Here is a 24,849-nt window from a genome sequence, read left to right on the forward strand (position 1 = left end):
TCGAGGGGACAAATATAGTGTTATATATTGTGGCAATAGTTAGTAGCAACCTGATTTAACTTTTCGAACTTTTCGATTAGTAAGGTTATAAGTCAATCGCCTTTTCAAACCTTATGAGTCCGGACCGATGACACGTCATTGAACCGGCTGGGGTTTGCCGCTCCTTGCAACGCCATCTCCGTCGCCCACTCTCGCTCTAGTATATACATCACTCTCACCCTTGTCGACTTTCCTCTCTTTATTTCTTCTCTTCCCTTCTCTTTGCCGTGGAGCGGAAGCGCAGCGGAAATAACTAGATAAGCGGAGGATGGATTTCTACCAGGAGCTTCTCCTCACCGGCCTCATCTCCGTCCTCATCGCCTTCCTCATCGGCAAGATCGCCTCCATCCCCGTAGACGACGACGAGGAGACCGACCTCGCCTCCTCTGCCCATATCGCCGCCGGTTCTTCGGCCAACGCGGTGAGTGTGCATCCGATCGCGGAGAAAGAGATAGAGCGGAACTCGCCTCCCGGGGATGCTTGTCCATCCGGAGTTTCCTTCGATGACTCCGATCAAGCCGAGGCTCTTTGCTTCGAAGTCGAACCACAACGGTTGGATCTAGAGAAAGAGGAGTTCTCAAAAGAGGTGGAAGTCGGTGCTTCCAAGGTGGACGAGTCGTCGACAAAGAAAGTTGGGGATTTTGTCAAGAAAGAAGAAATATCTGTTAGGGATGAAAAAGTTCTGGATTCGTGTGGAGAAAATGCAGTGGAAAATGAAGATGCGAGTGCAATGGATGAGAAAGACGGCCTTTTGCTGCATGGGGAGGACGATTGGGAAGGGATTGAGTGTAGCGACCTGGAGAAATTATTCGGGGTGGCAGCCGAGTTTGTTGCCAGTGAGAAAGGTGGAAATGCAGTGTGCAAATTAAGTAATGAAGTACAACTGCAGTTGTATGGGCTGCATAAGGTTGCCACTGAGGGACCATGTTATGGCCCCAAACCCATGGCTTTGATGGTTTCTGCTCGCTCAAAATGGTAAGTAACCGGTGGACTTTTCTTTTTCTACTTTTTTTTTCTTTTTTCTTAGATTGAATTTTTATAATTGTTTTAACATAACTCTTGGGGATTGACCTTGTATTTCTGATCCTGTTAGCTCTATCATGTTGAGTTAGAGCATTTTTGTGAATGTCATATGGTTGGTCCAGTCATAAACGATAAGGATCATGATATGACGCATAAAAGGTAGTTTTCTATTATGAGTATCCAAGTATGTAAGAGATGACCTATTACTTCCTTTGGTGCTATCCACAACTTTTAAAGATTTGCTACAATTTAAAGTGAATTATTTATATTTTAACTTGAATTTGAAACAGTGAAAATTAATAGGGACAATACCATGAATATTGAGATTTCTGTAGTTGTGAAAATAGTAGAAGGTACATATTTGGAAATATTAACTTTTTAAAATAAAAATATACAGAATGGTGGTAATGGCCAAAATGATTCACTAAGTTTTTGTATTTTGCGATGAGTCTTACTTACTATTCAGGCTTTATCTGCTTGAGTTAAGATCGCAGGCCATTGCCCCTTGGATACATGAGAATAACATATATTCTTCTTAAGATTTTTTTTCTTTCAATTTTTAGCTAACTCTATTGTTTGTATGTGCATTGGTTACAAAGCTAGAGTTGATGATCATTGGTCTAATGGACATATCCTTAACCTTCAGTAAATTTTAGGGATTCTGAACAGTTACTTAATCTTGAATGAAATGGCTTGGGCAAAGTTTAGGCTTAGAGGCAAAGATAAAAGTGGCTCAAATTTGTGAGTGAGGATTTATTGTTATGCTTAAGTTGGTCATATATTACTTACAAGCTTGTCTCGAGATTGGGGTGATTCATTTTTGGCTCGAGAAAGGAAGCCTTGGCGCAACGGTAAAGTTGTTGCCATGTGACCAAAAGGTCACGGGTTCGAATCTTGGAAACAGTCTCTTGCAAAAGGCAAGGTAAAGCTGCGTACAATGGATCTTTCCTTGGGACCCCGCATGGCGGGAGCTTCGTGCACCGGGCTTCCCTTTTTTATGAGATTCATTAGTGAAGGAGATCTTTGGTGCAACAATAAAGTTGTTGTCGTGTGATCTAGAGGTCGGGTTTGAGTCTTGAAAATAGCCTCTTGCAAAGTAAGGTAAGGGTGCGCACAATAGACCCTTTTCCTGCATTGACAGGAGCTTCGTGCACTGGCTTGTCCTTATAACAGTCATTAGTTTGGATTTTTTTTTTTCACACATTGTTTGCTGATGTCTATGTTTCAATGGTTCAAGCACTAATGTTATCTTACCAAGTTCAAATAGAATTTCTATGTTTGATTTGGTTTTGGACTGGAATTCACTGTCATAACAATTCTAGCTCATAGACCTGACCCATGCACCTTGTCTACTAAATTTGGTGCCAATTTAATGATGGTATAGCCTAGGCTCCTATCCTGTTAGAAATATGGAGAAATTATCAAGAGCAAAAAAACATCTCCAGTTATCAATTGATAGGCTCCTTTTTTCTGGTTGATGTTTAATTGTTGATGGTTTTGATCATCATGCTCTTCTTGCCTGCTTCGGTGCCAATTTAATGGCATAACATAGGTTTATATCCTGTCATAAATATGAAGAAGCAATTGCAAAGACTAAACTCCATGGAGAAGCATTTGTGAAGACTAAACTCCTCAGTTATTAATTCGTAGGCTTATGCTTTCACTGGATGATGCTGGCTTTGATTATCATGGACCTGTTTTACAAACTTCGGTACCAATCTAATGATGGTATAATATAGGCCTGTCAGAAATATGGAGAAGGTACTAAGAAATATACCCCCAGTTATCACATAGGCTCATGCTTTTTCTAAGTGATGTTGAATCATTGATCATTTCGATCATCATGTGCCTCTATACCTACTTTGGTATAAATTTAAACATAGGTTTACCTCTTATCAGGAGTATGGATAAGAATTGAAAAGAGTAAAGCATGCCTTAGATATTAATTTATAGGCTCACGTTTTCCCTGGACAATGTTGATGATTTTAACCATCATGAATGCACACTTTTTTTCTTTTTCTTTTTACTTTGGTGCCACTTCAATGATGGTATAACGTAGGTCTGTCAAAAGTATGGAGCAGCTTTTAAGAAAAGAAAAAAAACGTTCTCAATTCATAGGCTCATGCTTTTTCTGTGTTGTTGAAATTGTTCATGATTTTGATCACCATGTGCCTCTTTTACCTACTTTGTTGCATACTCATAGGACCATGTGTTGGATTGAAATAGACGAAGTGGGGGAATTCGTTCGTAGTCCAGTGACTACTATTCTAAGGCTTGCGATTCCTCTTCTCTCTAAAAAATTTCGGAGAAGAAGCAAACCTCATACAATGAAAAAAGGAGAATAGTGACAACACTACTATCTCCTTAATTAAATGCAAGTAAGAAAAGTATACTGATAATGTGGAGATTACAAATCAAGCATAGGTTGTCGGTGTGCCTCACAACATCGTAGTAGTAAATCTTGCACGAACTGTAGCAACAAGAGCAAGATGGAGTGTAGAGAGAATAGATGTTGAGCCTCGGGCCTCGAGGCTTTTTTTAATAGGCCTCTTCTAGTCGATTGAAAATCATTCAGTTGACTGAACATCTATCATATGACTTGTCCCCGCTCCTTTCCTTGCTTGCTCGGATCTGATCTGATCGATCTCGCGAAATTCAAGTTTTCGATCGACTAAATTGATCCCTAGGGGTTTCCTTCCCTGCGACAATCCAATCATATCCGATCCAATATATCTTTCCATATGGGGTTTAGTCGACCCTTGTGATCAGTCGACTAAACCTGTTTTCCTTCTCTGGAGATAAGGATTTGGCTTTGCTTATCCACCTGGATCAATCAACTAAACATGTTTTCCTTCTTGTGGAGATTCGGATCTGCCTTTGCTTATCCACCTTGATTAGTCTGTTCAGTCTGAACCCCTCGGTTGACGAAAATTTTCCTTTTCTACAAAACAGAAGTTATCACAGATAACACAAATAATGATCTTGCAAAACAAAGTTAGATAATAGATAATAATATGCATGAGTGATATAGACGGATAGAATTGTCTGGATCTTGACTTAGAAACCTTTGTTGGTTTCTTCAATAGGATCATTGCCTAAGGTTTGTCCTGATTGGAACGCGACCTCATTGTTCTTCTTTAACCACTCCTCTCCAAGAGCTTACCTGCCAAACATCTGGCCCTCTAAACCTGTTTGGACTTTATCCGCTTAGCATCTAATCAGTCTGCCAAGGCTTTCTTCTTATTCAATATCTTGTCCTCGCTAACCTATCGAATTCATCTTGCCATATGTCTAGTCCTCTAACCCATTTGAACTTCATGCTTGGTTTTTACGATCTGCCAAGTCTTCCATTGCCTAGTATCTGGTCCAGTTGACCTACTTAGGTCTTTCCAAGTTGAGCAACCTGCACATTTGATTAATCCATCATATGACAACATGACTTAACTTGAATTTTTTACAATATCAAAACATAGGTTCGATTCTGGCGTATCCTGTACCAATAATCTCTCAACTGCCCCCCCAAAAAAAATTTCTTAACTTCTAATCTCATCTCTCCCTCTTTGACCTACATAAAAAAGAATAAGATCATTGCATAAATTTTCAATAGAGATTTGAAATAAAACAATGCAATCTTCATGAACATGCTTAAAAAAAATTTAGCAAAAAGATTTGCACAAAGGTTTGGAAGATGGACAAAAATTGCATTTGAAAAATAGAATTTTCAAAAATATTTAAGATTTTGCTAAGAAAATATTTTTCAAGGTAAAATAATTTTTGAAAATATTCCTAAGTATTAATGTAAAACTTTTTGAAATGCATTTTTCAAATTGTTTAAAATATTTTCCAAAGAGAAATTTAAAGGAAAAGAATTTTCTAAGTGAAATTTTTTAAAAGAAAGGAATTTCCAAAAAGAAATTTCAAAGAGAAATTTTCAAGGAAAAGATTTTTCAAAGAAAATTTTTAAAAGAAAAGAAATTTCAAAGAGAAATTTTAAGGAAAATAATTTTCAATGAGAAAAGATTTTTCAAAAAATATTGCTCCCCTTAACTTCACATTTTCTTTTTAATTTAACCTAAAGTCAAGCATGCATGATAATAATTAAATATGTCAAGCACACACAAGATGTACTAATTATGCATATCATAGGCAAGTCAAAATCAAATAAAACTACAGCACCAAGTGCCCAATAGGCAAACATAACTAGAGACCAAATACAGCATCAGATAAGTCATAAAACTATTAGATAAGGCCTATGTAGACTGTCTGGATCTAATTGAATGAAGGTGGGGGCTGTTGGCCGATGTGCCAAGCCCGGAGATAATCAAACATGTCATGCTGCTCATGTCGCATCTCGTGTTGCTGTTGTTGCATCACTATCTATGTCTGTCATATCTCTAGCCGATGTTGCGCAAGAGAGTCAAGACGCCCATCGATCATATCTAGACGTTCATGGATCCTCTGATAACCTCCTTGAGCATGAGCGTTAGGCATGGAAGGTGAAGCATGACTGTGATATGGCGAAGGTTGAGCTAGTCAGCTAGATATGGTGAAACCTCTTCACCAGTAGGCATTTGTACTTGTACTGGTTCGGGTTCCTCAGGCTCTTCAAGCACTTTATTCTCCTGGGCACATGCACCTCTCTTGTGCCGTTCCTTGAACACTAAGGCCTGGCCATCAATATTTATGTCAACCAAGGATAACTACCCCATGCCTATTTTGTCATAATGTTGAGATAGGGGTTTAACAACACCACTGGCAGTAGTTTTTATGCCATATGATGAGAAGATGATAGTGATGATATGACAATAGGCCATATGGCATATTCCGGATGAACTATATCCGAAATAATGAATGATGGTCTTGCAGACCCAGAGACCTATATCAATGCCAAGATAATGCTTGAGAGCATACACAAGAAAAAGGCGATATGGTCTGAGGACTGCTAGATCTCTTGTGGCCAGAGGGAGTACACAACCTACTATGGTTTTGATAATGCATTGCCATGTGGACTTAGATTTACTAAACTCATTGTTCTAGGTCTAGGATTGTCAAAGAAGTTAGCATACATAAGATCTAGGGTTAAATGAGTAAAGAGTGCTGGCAAGGACTCAAGATAGATGGGAAAGGTATAAAATTGATTATTGGTGGTCTTGGCATCAAGATAACATTTAAGTATGTCAAGAGAGAAAAAGAAATTACGGCATGCAACCCTAGTTTTGTAGTTGAATTCATCTATTTGGATGAGATTATGATGGAATTCAGCACAAAGTTCAGAGTTAATATATTGCATGCAGGTGAAAACTTTAGAATTGGCATAATAATTGATTTATTTCTACAACATTTGGTGGTTAGTGTTGTAGAAAGACATATCAAGATATCTAGACCCTAAGGGAATGAACTCCCTATCAGAAAAGGTTCGTCTATATTCTTCAGTAGGGAATCTAGGGTTTTCGTTGGGCTTAGATGGACCAGCTTGGTTTTGAACATTCTGGCGTTTCTTGTGTCTATAAAAATAGGCAATATAAGGAAAGAAGGACAAGATGATATTAAAGAGAGAAATTTAAGAATTTTACCTAGGCATTGTGGATGATTCGTAGGGTTTTGGAGACCTTCGGAAGTTGAAAACGCTCCTTTTCGGCACTAGGAAAGAGAGGAAGAGGTGAAAGTTTTGGATGAGGGGTTAGTTGGCTTCGGGTGCATTTTTATAAGGGCGAATCAGTCAATTGATAATTAGTCGACTGATCAATTTAATGTGCAAGCGATCGTTTAGTTTCAATGGGACCGCTGAGTTCAAGTTTTGTGGTTTGGTCGATTGATAACGATTTATCAGTCGACTGAACACGTTAGGTCATGTCAACCGTTTCAACTCCCGAGTCGACTTGGCGCGTCAAGCTGACTATTGACTTCCCAAGGTTTATCAGTCGATTGATAAGGGTTTTTCAGTCGACTGATTCAAAAATTTTAAATTTCAAATGCGTTTTGACGTTTGACCATTATTGGTCGATTGAACATGGTGTCCAGTCGACTGAATGACTATTAAAAGATGTTTTTCAAAATCTTTAGTTTTAAAATATATCATCTAATAATTCGTAATGTCTAATCCATTTTTTCTTAACTCACTTGATATTGAATGATCAAATAAGTTTAATGTTGAGTTAGTCACGTTTAGTGTTTATTTTGAGTTTAGAGCCTTTGGTTCATATCAATGCACTTGTCTACATCTTGAACTCAAGGTAGGTCCTAACATCTCACGCTCGTCTATGTGGCTCAATACACAAACTTGTTAATTCTTAAGCCTTTGTGAGATGCAAAGGCTACCTAGATCTATAGATTCATACAATATACGGTACAGCCTAGGCTAGTTCTAAAATAAAAAAAATAGATAAGTATAAATTCTATGAACATAAAGAATTGTTTAATTTTAATTGACATCTCACCGATCCTAAGTGAAAGGGAGTCTTGCCGCAACGGTAAAGTTGTTGCCATATGACCAAAAGGTCACGGGTTCGAATCCTGGAAGCAACCTCTTGCAAAAAGGTAAGACTGTGTGTACAATGGATCCTTCCCCGGGATTCCGCATCTCATCGATCTTAAGTGATAAAAAAAAATAACCTTATAGTTGTGTGAGATGATTTGAAGATTATTTAGATTATTTAATTTAATTTTAGTTGTCTTGAGATTTTAATAACTTAGAATTATATTTGGATTAATTAAATTAACTAAGTTAGACATTAATTAAGTTAATTTTTATTAAGGATTCAGATTATCTATTTAGGATTAATTAAGTTAATTTCAGATCATTTAATTAATTTAAAATTAATTAAGTTAATTTCGGATTACTTTAATTAAGTTAAAATTAAATTAAAAATAATTAAGTTGATTTTGAATTACTTTAATTTGATTAAGTTGATAATTAATTTCGAATTTGATAATTAATGTTGTTTAGGATTAAGTTAAAATTAATGAAGTAAAGATTAATTAAATTGATATTGGATTTAATTGAGTTTGATTTAAGTTAAGGTTAATTAAAATTAATTTCGAATTAAAATTGATTAATTAATTTAGGATTAAAACTTATCGGATAAACATTCATTTCGGATTAAATTAAAATTCATTGAATTTAGTTAGTTTTGGATTAATTGGATTGATTAAGTCAATTATTGAAAATTAATTCTTATGTGGTTAAAACAATTATTTTTGGATTTATTATTTATTATTTGAATTAATTTAAGGTTAGTTTATTTCGAATTAAATACAGATTTAATTAAATTAAAGTTAATTGTGAAAGTTAATTTAGGATTAATTGAATTAGTTTAAGTTAAAATTAATTATTTTCGGATTAAAATTAATTAATTAATATTTGAATTGATATTTATATTAAATGTTAATTTTGAATGAAATTGATTAATTTGATTATTGATTAATTGAAATTAAGATTGATTAATTGATTTGAATTGAAGAAGGTTGATTAACCTTGTGGTAGATTCAAACTTAGTTTTGGGTCCATCAAGAAAGAGTTTATAAGACAAGTTTCCAATGATGAGTCACAATAGACATCATTAAAGTAATCACGTGCCTAAAACAAAGGTTCTTCAAGACAACCAACTTAAAGAACTTAATACTAGGTTTTAGTCTAACTAGTTGATGTTTAACTGAGGTAGCTTCAATTATATCCATTAGGTCTAGTGCACCAGGTAAAACACATATGATTCAACCTAAACATGCATTCGACAAAGTTTCCTTAGTCTACTATCATCCGGATCCATTCCGATGCTAGGTTGTCAAAGTTGGTTAAACTTTTTCATATCTAACCGTTCTAAATTATTAAAAGAAAACTAAGCATGCATATTTAAAACAATAAATCAAACAATCATGCAATTAATTTTACTAAGAAAGAATGATTTTTCTATTGGCTTCCTTGAATCATAACTTAGATAAGGTCTATCTAGGTAATGAATTTGATTTTTAGGGATCCAATATTGATTTGGTCCAACTTTGTTAATTAAACATGCCTTGGCAACCTATGCTTGGATTTGGTTTCTAACATTTTGACTAAGCAAAGACAAGTAAGATTTGTTTGTTGTGTTAGCTTTGTATTTGAGTCCATATTTGTTGTGCACGGCTCGTTGGGACCCCAACATCATATTCAAATATTTAGAGCCTAAGTTGAACCTTTCTAAAGTTTCTTTGATCCCTAATCTTTCAAGATGGAATTTTTTTTCCTTAAGTCTTGCAACTTGAGTTGAGTTTCCATCTAGATGATGGTTAGTTGAGGGATTCAAGTTGACTTGTTCTTTATGGTGTTCGATTTAATAAGCAAGTTAATATGATCCTTGGATTTAACTAATTTCTTTGTTAGGCTTAATTATTGTAAGCATTTTATTTTCTAAGGGAGAAGTTATCTTATCTTGTCCTTTTGAACTGGATACGGATCCATGGCTCGACTCAGACTCGGACTCGATTCCTTGGCTTGACTTGGACTCGGAATCGGATGTGTCATTTCTTGCTATAAGTGCCATGAAGCTCGATTGCTTCAGTTCTTCCTATCTGACTTCTCCTCCTTTAGGTTTGGGCATTCGTATTTGTAGTGACCTTTTGTGTTGCACCTGTAGCATATTTCCTCCGATTTAGGTTTACTCGAATTGTTTTGTACCACCCTTTTGAGATCTCGTTTAGAGAACTTCTTCTTCGTCTTGGTAAATATCTTCTAGACCAAGTTTACTATTTCTTCTTCGTTTTTGAGTTTGATTCTGACTCACTTTCGAACTCTTATTTTGACCGGGATTTGATCTTGACTTCTTGGCTTCTATTTTGTTCTGCAAATAAGGCAATATTTATTTTGATGAGTTAGCTTGCTCATGTAATTCTAATTCACAGAACATTTCGTCTAATTTAATTATAGAAAGATCCTTCGAAACTTTGTACTTATCTACCATAGATGGCCACAAGGAGTTTCGAGGGGAGGCTTTTAGAGCGTAACTTTTGATGTCGCGGTTTTCGAGTTTATGTTCGATCAAGTGGAGCCCATTTAGGATGTCATTTATCCTCGAGTATAGTTGACTAGCGGTTTCTCCGTCTTGCATTTTACAATTAAATAGTTGATTTCAAAGTAAATCACACTTCGTTACCTTGGAGTCTTTCATTCCTTTGTGAAGCTCAACTAGTTTGTCCCATAATTCTTTGGAGTTCTCGAAGGGACCGACCTGGTTGAGTTATTCCTTGTCCTCGCTTACCTATCAAATCCATCTTGTCAGATGTTTGGTCCTTTGACCTATCTGGATTTCTTGCCTTGTTTCCACAATCTACCAAGTCTTCCTTTGCCTAGTATATGGTCCAGCTGACCTACTAGGTCTTTTTAATTTGAGCAACTTGCACACTTGATTAATTCATTAGATGACAACATGAATTAATTTGAACCTTTGACAACATCAAAACATAGGTTCGGTTTTGGTACATCCTACACCAACACCATGTTGATGATTTTTACCATCATGCACCTCTTTTACCTGGGTGGCAATTTAATAACGGTATAATGTAGGTCTGTCAGAAGTATGTAGAAGCTATTAAAAAAAGGAAACATATCCCAGTTATTGATTCATAGGCTTATGATTTCTAAGCAATGTTGATGATTTTGATCATCATGTGCCTCTTCTAGACACATTGCTAAATTTTAAGGTGTTATAACATGGGTTTATATCTGAAAAATCTGTTGAGAAAACAGAACCTAACCCAATTTTAGCTCTTATTTTCCATGGATATTCTTGATTTACTTCTTGATTATATCTTAGTTTGTCATCAATGAGCTTGGATGTGGATATTAATGGAAGGAATGAGAATGGGTTGTGGGCTTCCAAGAGGAAACCATTCTGCATAGATATGTGACTTAGGTTGGAGGAATTCCTACAATCATTGTAAGCCGAATAAGAAAATTACCTTTCTACTTCAAATTCCACATTTTTCTTTTATGTATTACCATTTTCAAATTTAGTGTTCTTATTCAGAGAGATGAATTTCCGGACCTCCCAACTTGTTTTACTTTGCTTTAGAAACTTGTTTCATCATTGATCCTGTCCGAAAGCGGGAAGGTGGAAAACTGGGGATGTGACGTCTTCGCTGACCGACTGTAGACTTCGCTCCCGCAAAACAAGTAACATCAGTGCCGAGCCAGGGAAGAGGTCCCCAGCGTTGGCTCTCTGACGCTCAAGTCAATCACCGGAAGTGGAGAAGAAGTGGAGCAACAGTAGAATTAGCACCAAACGGTAATCACGCGTACCTCCGTCGGTGATGGACCCCCCTTTTTATAGAGCCCTGGCGTGCAACATGTGTGCTTCTCGAGGTATGAGCATGCTCTCCAATATGTCCTATAAAAGGACCTCTCTGGAAAGTACCCCTGACGTCATACCATAACAGGGCATGCATATCCCTGGCAAGACAAGCTTCCGTCGTATGATCTGCCTATCGACCATGCCTCGTATCAGCGGCACTACCTCCCAAAAGGATGTCGAGAGATACTACAGTGGTCCCGTCGCTTGGCCGAGCGGGATAGCCTCTTGGCCGGGACTCCACTCCCTTGATGGTCAGGTCCCGCTGCTTGGTCGAGCGGGGTAGCCGCTCTGCCGAGAGCCCTGTGTCGACCTCAGTTGCTCTTCCGTGCGGTGACTGTGCAGTAACATACCTCCCCCGTTTGGCCAAACTATCTGGTCTCCTTTAGCGTTATGTGGCTTCGTACCGAATGTTGACTGACTTACGTATTATCCTGAGCTGGACGGGTGGTCCGCTCGGACATGTCCCCCACCGGTCGGGCTATGACTGTCCCAACCAGCTGTTGCAATTGTCTTACGTTTGGCCTTTTGACATATGAGCGTTGACCACCTTGACTTTGACCTTCATCTTGGTAGTTGATCACGTGCCAGGTGGGCCTCCCTATATCGCCGCATCAATCATGCTTTCCTCTTCCTCCACTATAGGATGATTTAAGACCATGGCTTTGGTTATATATTTTTGTTTCTAGTTACTATCAGAGTGCAAAAAAGTAATATGCTTCTAATGGAGGGCCCTCTCGCATCTACTTTCCTAGGCATGCTTGGCAGAGGTTGGGGAACATGAGTCCAGGGGCTGCAATGGAAGAATATATCAGTCTTCTCGCTAACAGCATTCCAGGATGGATAGTACACCAAACTATGGTAAGTTGAGTGATAAGGATGCCTCTTGTGATCATTTCTTGATGTGAACTAATGCACTCTTGTTCACGAATATCTGCTAGGCTCAACCCAAAGATAATGATTGCAAAGATCCTGGAGCAGTAGAAATCTCTCAAGTTGATCACAATGACTTAAGATCACCTTCTCACTCTAATTCTGGAACTGAAAGGTAACATTTTTATAATTTCTTAAATACTTCAGTTACAGATTAGAAATTTCTGGGAATAGCAGAGATTAGCCTTTGACTTGCAGGTTAGTGGGAGATTCTTATCCAGTGAAAGATGCCACCGATGCTGTAGCTACTGATCCCAAATTTTTGAACGATGGTATATTTCATGAAACCATGAATTTTTAGATGTCAGACTTATAGATACTCCTTATATCCAAATTGATAACTGTCCAAATTTTGTCTTATGACACTTTCTCTGACTAAATCGAGTTCATGCATTTAGTGGTTTGATTATTGTGGTGACATAACCCTTCTTGAACGCCTTCTCAGATTGTTGTTTTTTTAATCCTTGAGAGAAAAACTTGTAATGTGGTGAAAAGAATCATTATACTCGTACAACTGTAACATCAATGATTAGGACTAAATTTATACTGGTATAACTATTTAATTCTAACATTCCTAGTCAATCTGCTTCACAGTATTGTATAGTCTCAAGATACTCTCTTCAATATGAAAACAGAGTTGATAAGACACTTAGAAGTAGATAACATAGACACACACAACTTTAATGGTACTACCATTTGATGTGTGTTTTTTTCCTGAACTTGGTTATATTAATTAGAGAAGACTTTTTTTGTCTTTACTCAAACTTGGTAATCATGGGCTGCAGAGAAAAACAATACATGAGATTTAGAGTTCTACAATCTTCTCTCGTGAGAGGAAGTAAAAAATCTTTAATTAGAGAGTAGAGTAATTTACTAGACAGAGGTGCAAATGAAGCAACAAGGAACAAAGAATAAAAAATAAAATTGAGGGTTCTTTAGAAAACCCATGTTCCATAATTATCTTCTTGTAACTACTTTTTGGATTGTCATGTTGCCTGTTAATTTCAGTTTGGCCCCCTGTTAAATTTTTTATGTCCTCTAAAGGTAATTGTTGTCAAAAATGCCTTCCTAAATTTATTGTATTGAATTCTCATTTTTTTTAAAAAATATATATATATATTTGCTTTATCTTATATTAGATCACAATATATGTTTGCTACAGGATTGACAAAGCTGTTCCTTGTCGACCTGCTCTCACCAACAAGAGTGGCATTCTGAAGTCACTTCTAGCAAATCAAACCAAAACATTCATGGAGTTGGATCTCTTGTACATAGTATGTGTGTCTATTGCTGATCTTGCGATGTTCCAGTTTTCATTATCTATGTGATGGAGAAAGAATCACAAGGTGTTGGTAGTAGAAAAACAATGCATATACTTATCCATGTCTGATTTGTCAGCTTTAAAATGTATAGGCTGAGTACATATATATATCAAAGGTTATTTCCCATTATTCTCGATCGTCCATACACTGCTCGCCTTTCTGTCACTCTCCATCCTTTCAAGAGAAGTTTTCAAATTCATGTCATTTATCCTCTTAATTATTATATGGCATGATAAAAGAGAATTGATAAAAAAAAGTTTAGTATTATTGATGGCGCTGGGAACGAAATGATGCCGCAGGAGTGTTTTTTTTTTATCAAATATTTTATAATTGAGTTTAGTTTTGACGAATCAATAAATAAATTTTTTTAACGAATTAATAAATAATTTTTTTTAATAGGCGGAACATTTTGACAAATCTACCACTAACCCTCAATTTTTTTTAATCAGGAATCAGACCCTTGGATTTCTAACCGTAGTACTGAAACCATCAACCGCTTTGCTGCTGCAGGGAAGTAGATTAGTTTATTAAGTTTTTTCATGAGAACATAGAAATAAGGCATATTTCTTTCAAATCACAAACCGCACTTTAATTTTCTTTCCTAAATCATATAGAAATAAGGCATATTTAATTATTTTATATAATTAAATATATCGTTGATCATTGAATGTTTAAAAGTAACGTCTATGAGATTATAGTATGTAAAGGTAAAATGAATCTACTTCATTGATCGTTTTTAACATAAAAATAATTTTTTTAATTAAAAAGCAATTGAAATATACCATCTGAGGCTCTTAACAGCGTGTCAATATAATTTCTTAACCAAAATGACTTATTCAGAGTCGATCAAATGATTTTACAAAAATAATACTTTAATGATTGCACTTGAAAATGATAATAATAAATCATATATGTTTGTTTGTACCAATGTAATTACTAAAGACATGTGATAGTCACGTAACTTGTCAGAAACTTAAAATAAAATTATATTTAATATTAAAATAATAAATTGTGATTTTTTTAAAAGATAAATATTTTATTAATTTTTTTAAAAAATACTAGAATAATTATATTAATCCTGTAAAATTAAAAATAAACTTAAACTTGAAATTCCAGATTTTAGCCTTTGTACGAATTTATAAAAAAAAAAAATCACAAAATAGACAACTCATAATTCCGATCAAATTATAATCACGATTGAGTCGTAATTGGTAATAATTTCTCCTTGAATTTATCATCCCTCAAATTATAATTTGGATCGAAATGAATAACCAAAGGCCGCCCCTTGCTCGGTGCCTGACCATTTGCCCACCATTGGTGATCTTCAGGCGACCTCCGGTTATTCATCCCGACTCAAACTATAATTTAAAGGATGATAAATTCAAAAAGAGATCATAACCAATTATGATCAGATAACGATCACAACTATAATTACAAATAATCCATCCCTTAATCTACTTTATGGACCAGAACTCTGAAATGAACTAACAAACCGCTGTAGCATTCTCGGATACTGCCTTTGCTCGCTGCAGTTGCAATTCACCAAACTGAACTCTGCCAACCAGTATCTGAAGCCAAAAAAAAAGGACAATCCGCCACTCCATAAATAACGAGTTCAAATCTCCTTATAATCCGTGGACCCATTTCCACTTTCCGATTTATTATTCATAAAAAACTCCCATGAAACCCGACCAATCACATCTAAAATTAATCAGATTGAACTGAATACCTAGATTATTAAAAAAAACACTCAATACTATATAAAGTATGCATCAAGAAAAAGTCTTGAGATACTCAACCAGAAAACCAAGGAATGAAAAAAAAAAAACTTGAGCTGCAAAAACAAACAGCCAGTGAATGATAAATGTAAGGGCTCACGACTATTGGCTATGTTAGTGTATTTGTGAGATGTACATGCATCGAGGACTGCCACCACTAATCAATGACAAGGTAGGCAGCATTCATTATAAACAAACCAAAACCTACAGATAAAATCAATTTCTCATTACCACTATATCTATAGACCTTATTCATTTAACAATCATCCTGTCAATGCCGCATCATCTATCTATCTAGTTGGCCCCCCCACATTGACGGCCTAAAAGGTAAGCGACTAACTATTTAAGCTGGTTTTCTGAAACAACTATGGTCGCGATGACATCCAATTGTGACCATTCAAAGGAGTGTGTTCCCACCCAGAATCTGGCTCTTTTCGTTTCAATGAAATTGTGGAACTAGAAGGCTCAGTTGGGTCTTCCATCCAACCTCTTTGCCCTTGCACAAAGAAGGAATGATGATCGAGGCTCCCGCCCTCTCTGCCGCTCTCTGGTGGTGCCATCCTGTTATTCAAATCAAAACCAGGGCGTCCACCGCCATAACTAGCCATATAGGGCAGCATATTAGCTGCACCATAGTGAAAGGGTCTAGCAGATGACATGCTTAGTACTGAGCCAGTAACTTGCGGTATGTGCATCATCATCCCTCTGGTCTCGGACATGTACGAAAAGTTTCCAGGTGAATAATCTGCTGAAGGAATGGACATGGAAGGCTCAGTAGGAAGCCCACCAAACCCATAAGCAGGGGTCAATGCACTGGGATAAGGTAGCAATGACCTGGTAAACATAGCAGGCTCCATTTGCATCCCATTGGGTATGAAAAATTGCTGTGCTTTGTTAGTGTTGTCCTTCCTTGTGAGAGATATTTCTGCTCCCATGATTCTGATGACGGGTTTATCTGCTGTTTTCCATCCAAGTGATTCATTAGCTTTTGTAGTTGGTTGGCTGGCGCTGTGTGAACCAGTATCAGCCAAAGATGGGTTGTCATTCAGGTCGAAATCTCGAAACGAAGAATGTCTATAAGATGAAGAAGAAGCTGATGATAGGCTTCGTTCCCCATTTTGAAAATTCAACTTCCAAGATGAGAATGGGAGTGCAGAGGCATCCTCATCTCCATGGCGATTAAGATCCAAATTCCGCACCTCTGTTTTTGAACCAACTTCCACACATGAATCTCCAGATGGAAGACTAGAGGAAGCAGGTAACTGCTTTACCAATGTGGGGACATCAGTAGCCTCGTCGTTCCTTTCAGCTACATTCAGATCAATTGCAGCAAAAATTGATTTCTGATTAGGATCAGAGGTCCGTTCACCATCTGGAGTTCTTCTAGGAGATGCTGGTCGGAAAGCACTGGTAGCAGCAGAACCTTTCCACCCCATCTCACCTCCAAAATGGAGAACAGGGACTTCTGGAGTTCCCTTCGTAGAAGCAACAACAGCAACAGGAGCAGACACATTGTTTGGCATTTTAGGACTGTACTTCATTGAGCATTCAGGTTCATCGCTGCAAATATTTGCATTCAGATCAAAGGTGCATTGATCCCCGATGACATTGCCAAATGATTCTGGAATGGGAACTTTTGGCTGGGGTGAGACTCCGTCTTGATCAGAACTAATATTCTGTGTGATTTCTGATCCCTTTTCAGGAGATAATGATCTAGAATTCTCATTTATAGTAGAACTGTTCCTATCAACTTGCTCAGTCATTTGTTCATCCAGCTGTTCTCCAGAAACAGGGCCTTGAGAACCAGATGTTTCTCTAGAGTTGACATCAGGAGAACTACACGAGACCTCTCTATAATCAACCACCTCTCTTTCCACTGCTATAGCCACCTGCCTTGCAACTTCCAGTGCATCATCCAAACATTCAAGACCTGGTCCAGACCTTTCGGCGGCCCCTTCATTGGCCTTTGTTCCCACAGCCTTTAAAAAATCAGAGGCAGCTGAAAAATGATTTTTGTGACTCTTAAAATTGAGTTCGCGTTCAAGATCTACAATGACACTACTCATGGCTTCCTCTCGAGTAGATAACTGAGAATGGCTGGTATTATTAGGGATGCTAGCATTGCAAGAATGATTTTGAAAACTAGAAGTGAAATCTGCAGCTGGCATAGACTCCTCAACCGTTATCAAGCACTTATCTGGCCCATAGTCAACCACCCCATCCACTGACTGGTGTTCCATTGGTTCAGCAGAAGGCAGAGATGGTGCTTTGGATGGAGGACAAACAAAAGCTGAAGAATGATTATCATTTTCTTTTTGAGTGGAATCATTTGGGTTGACTTCCGTAATATTCATATCAATCTCTTTTACACAGTCAGAAGCATTCTTAGATCCAATTGCATCACACTGATCATCTGCATGTTCTTTTGAACAAAACAACAAAGAAGTACCGGTGGAACATTTTGATAAATCCTCCTGGCACGGGTTCAAGACAAGGGATAACCCAGATGAATTTACATCTGCTAAAACTGCATTTGAATTGACTGGGTTCAGAGAAGTGGAAAGAATTAGATCACTTGTCAGAACTTGCTCCTTATTTGTTGAATCAAGTGATCCTATGACATGAGAGTTCTGTAATTGAGTCTCTGCAGATTCTACTTCACATTTTTCTTCACCAGATTGCATGGAGCATGGAGGGATATTGGCAGATGGATTTGGGCCACTTTCACTTCTCTGCAAATCCTCAGCTGGTCCAGATTGATTAAAAAGACTGGCCCCACTTTTACACTGATCATGAACATTTACATCATCCTTCTTTGCATGCTCCAATCTATCGTGCAATAATTTAGCCTTATCCTTAATTTTAATATTTCTGTGATCCATGAGAAGTTCAATAGTAGCTCTGACTCCAGACGTATTTATTCTTTCAGAATCCATAGGAAGCTTCTCAAATGATGCCAATAATGTAATGACCAGTTCCTCCAGAGCAATACCATTGTCATCAGTATAACTATCTAGTGCTTCTTGAAGCCATTTTTTCAGATAAGAAAGGCCATTCAACTCAAGAAATTTATTAAGACATTCCTTGTGGTCAGTAGCTGCTATAACACTAGCAACTGTCGACCATTGCCTTGTTGCATCACCCAAGTTACTTGTAGAAGAATCATTCAGTTTCTGAATCATGGAAATCAACTCTTCAACCCTAGCAAGGCTTGAGAGTCCATCTCTCATCTCTGTTAGAGTAAAGAAGTCCTCAAGCATCATTCTGAATCAAAAGATAAAATGGGCAAGAGCAAGATTCAATCACCACTTCCTTGCACCATGTTGTTTCCAGAATCATCTAACCATTGGTAGCAACATGAGAATGGAATTTGAATTCTTTCTGCAATAAAGTGCAGTTCTGTTAAATTTACGAATACCTAATAAGTGTTGTTTAATAGGAAAAATACTTAGTAATAGCACAGCTAATAAATTAACAAGTACTATTCATTTTCTGGTGACTGCTTTGGCAACTTTGTTATCAACAAAGTAGCAAATGCTAAAACGACTTGGCATATACTGAATCATTCTCAAGGACTTTGAATGCAACCTTCGGGACTCTGAAAGCAATCTTAGAATATACTCATTCGACCTGTATCAGCCTACTTTGCCAAGCTCCCCAATATTACAGAGTATATGGGTCAACTCTTATAATTGTAAACTTACATCCATAAATCAAATAGTAACTGAATATTCATTCGCAAAACATGAAAAACAACTGCAAAATACTGAAACATACTAAATTTTATAGATCAAAAACTTAAACACAAAAACAAATACTTTAAAAATAGCAATTATTATATTCTATCAAGTAAATAAGAGTATTGAGAATGTGTTGAATGTCTGCTATGATATTGAATCTCTCACATTCCACTAACATTGTCATGAAAACCCTCAGAGATCCATTCCCAACAAACCCTTTACGTATGCCCAACAAAGTTGTTACCATCACTTGAACATCAAAATGATCTATTACAACTAATGCTTCAGCGTTGATCACCATCACCACCTGATGGAGGGAGAGTGGAGAGAAATGACCTTTCTTGGACAACCCTAGCTAAGCTGAAGTCCTATAGAAAATTTCCTGAACGTTTAAAGAAGTTATTGATAGACCTCAACATCGGTAGTCACAGGAGATCAATCAACCTCTCAATCTCACAAAAGAAGAAGGCATGAGAAAGAGAGGATGGAATCAAAATCCACTTCCCCGAATCCCTTAAAACACAAAATCTAAATCAATAAATACAAGTTCAATAAACTAACATGCTTCAATTTGGCTCAAACATAACCTAAATTGGTTTGGTTCAAGCTGGTTCAAGCCTAGCCAGAATCCAACTCATGCCCAGATCAGAGCCTAATCAATTTGATCCTACTAATCTCAATTAGATTTATTTTAAGCAGGCATTATTAAACTCAATTAGAATTAATTTGCACAACCAGTATTAAACTCAATGAGATTTAATTCAAAACCAAATATGAAAAAATTAAGCCATGTTCAATTTAATAAATAAATGATCTGTAGTAATTAGATTAATTAAACAATAAATACTTAGGGCTAACATTGACACCTAGTTGGTTCCAGAAAATGGAAAAAAAAATTACACACATATCTACAAAATTGTGACAAATGTTTTGGCATGTTATTCTTCTTGCATGTGGATCACCAACTTAAGCCAGTATATCTCAGTGAAGAGTTAATGTCTGATAGCCTCAACGACATAGACACCATATGATGAAAGTCTAGACGCCACATTACTTGACTCTTAAAATTACAAATAGCTAACTTGCATACAATAGGTTATATTTAGTTCTTTCAACCAATGGGAACATGGTTGCAAAGACAAATCCTTATCAACTCAGATACAATGTGACAATAGTATGAAAAATCAGACTACTATGACCTAGATAGGCTGAGGTGGCTCACAATTGGCAGAGTCTAATCTAATTTTGGTCAATTTCTTGGTTGTCTTCATTAAACCCAGGAGATAAGGAAGAACACATCAGTCAAAGTCCCTTTATCAACTGAGTTGGATCAGAATTACCCAAATCTGCTTCGATCTCAATCAATTTCTCTGATGTTTCATAATCCTAAGAGATGAGGAAGAATCCATACCAGAATTCCTTAAAAAGCTAAGATCATGGAGAAAATAGGAAAAACTAGAGAATCTTGGGAAACTGAGAGATAAAAATGCACTGGTGACTCAGAAAAGCAGCGTAAGGGAGATAATTTGAGTGTTAGTTAAAACTCGGCATCTGGCAATTTACACAGGGTGAGTGTCCTATTCTGTTGATCATTTAGAGGTGAGGATGCGCAAGACAGAAGTGCTAAAATCGTTTACACGGACTCATGAGATCATAATAAGCATCTTAAGGAAATGGGAAGAAAAAGAGTCACAAGTACTGAGGATTTCATCCTAATTCCTATACACTGAATAATAGTCAGTCTTTTCACCAAAAGAAAGGTTACTAGACCATAGAAAAGTAACTTTCAATACAATAATAAGTGCAGCCAGGTTGTACTATAACCAAAGAAACTAAATGGCGCCCCACAGATTTCTATAAAACAAAGAATTCCTCCTAACAAATAAGCTCACACAGTGGTCTTACGATGTTATCCAACCATTAGTAATTATACCGATACAAATAAGAACTAAGTTGAACTGGCCCCAAAGCCCAATTTTACCAACTAAAAACAACAACAATTTTCCTAAATGGAAGAAACTTAAATCAGAAAATATAGGTAACTACTGACTATAAAACAAGAGATTAACATGAACTTAATTTGCAATGAGAGAAAAATACAACAAAGGCGTCCGCAAAAAATAGGAAGCGACGAAAGAATAAAATAAATTCCAAATGAAAAAGAAAAAACAAAGTTTCACAATTCAATTTTAATACATAACGAAGAGATCTAAAAACACAAAAGGAGTGAAATACAGCCGGAACTAAACATGTCCCCTAGAATCGGCAAACAAATCCCGAACCGCCAAAACCGCAATAAATGAAATCATTGGAGTGGAGAAAAGAGGTAAACGGGATCAATTCCAGGTCGAAGCCGGAAATTAAATAAGATCACATCGAAATTTGAGAAGACGTAAAAGAGAGAGGTTCAGGGGATTACCGCGACGCACGCGGCGAGGTGGACGAAACCCTAAAATCCAATCGGGACATGGAAGAACAGGAAGGCAACCAAGAGCTCCTCCATCTCTTCTCTTCTTCCGTCTCTCCGTCTATCTCTATCCTCTTATCGAGTCCTCTCTCCGCCCTTTTCTGCTCCCTTCTCCCTTCAACGAACCCTAGCTTTTTTACAGCGCCTGCTGTGCTGTGGCCTGTGGCTGGCTCTGAGCGAAACCCCTCTCTCGGTCTTCACATTTCCTGTATTTTTTATTCGTCACACTGACAACGCCGTAACCTATTAATTTTTTAAAAATAATTAATTCCCAACTGGCCGGACAGCCCGTACGATACGTCATGGGCCGGCACTCCGGCCCAGTTAAAACACTGAGATGTTCTTCCAATTAAAATTAAATTTCTAATCACATAATTTGTATTGCTTTATGATTTATTAATAACACTAGTCAAAAATACAGATAAATTATATAAAATAAATATTTACTGTTAAATAATTAAATAATATTATTTAATGTTAATATGATTTATTTTATACAAATTTTAATTTGAAAATAAAATAAAAATTAGGTTAAGTTATATAGTGAGAATGACTCGTATCATTCAGAAAAATGATGAGATGCATAGATAGATATGACTGTGATTTTTTTTCAATAATCGATGAGATACAGATGAATTGATATGACTCTATCACTATGTAGAAGAGTTGATACGTTGTGATATATAAAAAAAATAAGTAATAGAAAGTTATAGTAAAAATTATAGAGGGAGAAGAAAAGAAAGAATGATGAATAATATTAATCGATGAAAATAGGAAAAATTAAATTATGCATATGTCAGTTAAGAAAATAGGAAGTTGAAATTACTGATAAGACTTACAATTATTCCATGTGAAAATAAAAAAGAATATTAATATAACTTAATTTTGAACTTCATTAAATTAATTAAGAGTGGGTCAGTGGGTTATTAGATAGTACATATTCTTATTTTAAATTTCAAAAATATAAAATTTTATAATTTTGAATTCACCTTCTTTTTTTTTTCGTATCTTTTACAAATAGCATGCTCATTTCTCTCTTCTTTTTTAACCAACTTTCCTCTATGTTTTATAGGTAACATTTTTCCTCTATTATATTTATTATTCTTTTATGATGTTAATTTTTAAATATCAATATTGTTATGATGCTTATTTTTAGAAATTAATATTATTTTTAATACATCAGTCAGTGTCCGTGTTGGGTTGTAGTGTTAAATTTTAAGATTTTATAGTATTTCAAAGTCCAAATATATTATTTATTATTTTTTAAAAAAATTATTGATAGTACAAGTATTTAAGTTGAAGTGTTAATTTTTTTTAAAAAAAATAATACAGTAAAATCGATGTGTTGGATAAATTATAATGGTAAATACATCTAAATAAGTTAAATTTAATGTCTATCATGAAAATGAAATAGTAAAGATATCTAATTTATAATTACTCAAAAATAATAAAAAATTTTATTTCAATTGGACACAATATAGACTAATGCATTGGTATTTAAATTTAATTAAGGAGTATAGTAATAACAGAAATAGTATAATAGTATTAGATGTGGTTTCTCTTTCTCAACCGCAAGAGAAGTACATAGAGTAGAAGTTGGAAAAGGGGAAAAGGAGAAGTTAAGGGTGCGTTTGGTTTGCACCGTTTTCATTTTCATTTTCTGGAAAACGTGTGTTTTCTAGAAAACAGAAAACGACTTTTTATAATTCTCTGTTTTTTTAGAAAACGATAGTCAATTTTTTAGAAAACGCGCGCGGAAAACGCAAACCAAACACCGTTTTTCAGAAAACGCGCGTTTTCCAGAAAATGAAAATGGAAAATGCGCATACCAAATGTCCCCTAATATTTTTATTTTACATTGCATGAATGAGATAAAAAATTTATAATTCATATTCTTATTGATCAAAAAAGAAAACGTCACCAACCAAAAAGAAACATAACGAGGAAAGATTATGATTTAGAGATATTGAAGAGGAATAGATTAGATCTTATAAAAGAATATATATAATTAAAAATAAATTTTAAATATTAAAAAAAATCCCTTTATAACTATATCAGTTAGAAGCATAATGAATCTTTATGAAATCGGAAGCTTTCTTTAGATAAAAAAATCATACAAATCTTTAATCATGTGAGTTTTACTATTTTCCTTTCTCTTGAAATATATATATATATATATATATATATAGGAATTCTATGCTACGGACTCAACTGTGAGAACCGCTACGGACTGTCCTCGTGGCAAAGTCCACATCACAACGTTTTAATTCACTTCTCGCTACGAGACCTACAGAAGCCCTCGTGCATGGAAAATCGCTAGGGCACAGGGACTGGCCGAGGGGGTCTCTGTGGCGAGCTAGGGCACAACGTCTGGAGAAAGGGGCGCTAGGGCACAGGGAGGGAGGACAATCGCTAGGGCATAGGGACTGGGCGAGGGGGTCTCTGTCCCGAGCTAGGGCACAGCGTCGGGAGGAAGTCGTGAGGAAGAGGAAGATGCGGCGAGTCTGGCAGCGTCGGGAGGAAGAGGATCTGCGGCGATTTGGGGGGAAGTCGGGAGGAAGAGGAAGATGCGACGAGTCTGTGCAGCATCGGGAGGAAGTCGGGAGGAAGAGGATCTGCGACGATTTGGGGCAGCGTCAGGAGGAAGAGGAAGATGCGGCGATTTAGGGCAGCGTTGGGAGAAAGAGGAAGATGTGACGAGAGGAGAAAGAGGGCTTCTGCAGGTCTCGTGGCGAGAAGTGAATTAAAACATTGTGACGCGGACTTTGCCATGAGGGCAATCCGCAGCGGTCCGCACAGTTGAGTCCGTAGCATAGAATTCCTATATATATTAAAAATAACTACCTCAATTTTTAAAGAATTAGATTATATAAATTTTTTATGTTGACCCAATTCTTTCTCATTCTTTTAAAAAAATACATAAACTATATTAAAAATAATTGATCCAATAAAAACTTAGGGCCCTGCTCATAAACGTTGCCTATGCCTAAAGCTGGCACGGGCAGAATTGGCCACGCCTTGCAAAGCTGAGTCCAGCCATTTTCTCAGAACATGGTGCCACATTAATTGTTCATTTTTTAATTAATTAAATAGTGTAGGGATTTTTCTGAAACCGATTAGCATTAATGATATATAAAAATTATACGGTGATTAATACATTTTTTTATTAAAATTATTAATTAATTTAAATAAGAAAGTTATGTAATATTGTAACATTCTTCCTAT

General features: G+C 36.3%; 2 protein-coding genes across 4 annotated transcripts; one reads left to right on the forward strand and one right to left on the reverse strand.

The window, feature by feature from the left end:
- Positions 1 to 207: 207 nt before the first annotated feature.
- On the forward strand, positions 208 to 13,768 carry LOC122016966 (acyl-CoA-binding domain-containing protein 3-like). 2 transcript variants are annotated; one of them, XM_042574406.1, is made up of 5 exons: positions 215 to 1,014; positions 12,140 to 12,245; positions 12,326 to 12,432; positions 12,516 to 12,589; positions 13,480 to 13,768. In XM_042574406.1, exons 1-5 carry the CDS (start codon positions 308 to 310, stop codon positions 13,533 to 13,535), a joined length of 1,050 nt encoding a protein of 349 aa, XP_042430340.1. In that variant the 5' UTR covers positions 215 to 307; the 3' UTR covers positions 13,536 to 13,768. The 2 variants fall into 2 exon arrangements, with proteins under 2 accessions (XP_042430341.1, XP_042430340.1); XM_042574407.1 differs by lacking the exons at positions 12,140 to 12,245; positions 12,326 to 12,432; positions 12,516 to 12,589 and having other exon boundaries at positions 208 to 1,014.
- Positions 13,769 to 15,474: 1,706 nt separating this feature from the next.
- On the reverse strand, positions 15,475 to 21,842 carry LOC122014763. 2 transcript variants are annotated; one of them, XM_042571181.1, is made up of 3 exons: positions 21,577 to 21,842; positions 18,724 to 18,798; positions 15,475 to 18,649 (listed from the first exon to the last, which is right to left on the reverse strand). In XM_042571181.1, the coding sequence occupies exons 2-3, from the start codon at positions 18,737 to 18,739 to the stop codon at positions 15,783 to 15,785; spliced, it is 2,883 nt and encodes a 960-aa protein (XP_042427115.1). In that variant the 5' UTR covers positions 18,740 to 18,798; positions 21,577 to 21,842; the 3' UTR covers positions 15,475 to 15,782. The 2 variants fall into 2 exon arrangements, with proteins under 2 accessions (XP_042427115.1, XP_042427114.1); XM_042571180.1 differs by having other exon boundaries at positions 15,475 to 18,798.
- Between the last annotated feature and the right edge of the window lie 3,007 nt (positions 21,843 to 24,849).

Source organism: Zingiber officinale, chromosome 8B (genome assembly GCF_018446385.1).
Source record: "Zingiber officinale cultivar Zhangliang chromosome 8B, Zo_v1.1, whole genome shotgun sequence".
In the NCBI taxonomy this organism is placed as follows: Eukaryota; Viridiplantae; Streptophyta; class Magnoliopsida; order Zingiberales; family Zingiberaceae; genus Zingiber; species Zingiber officinale.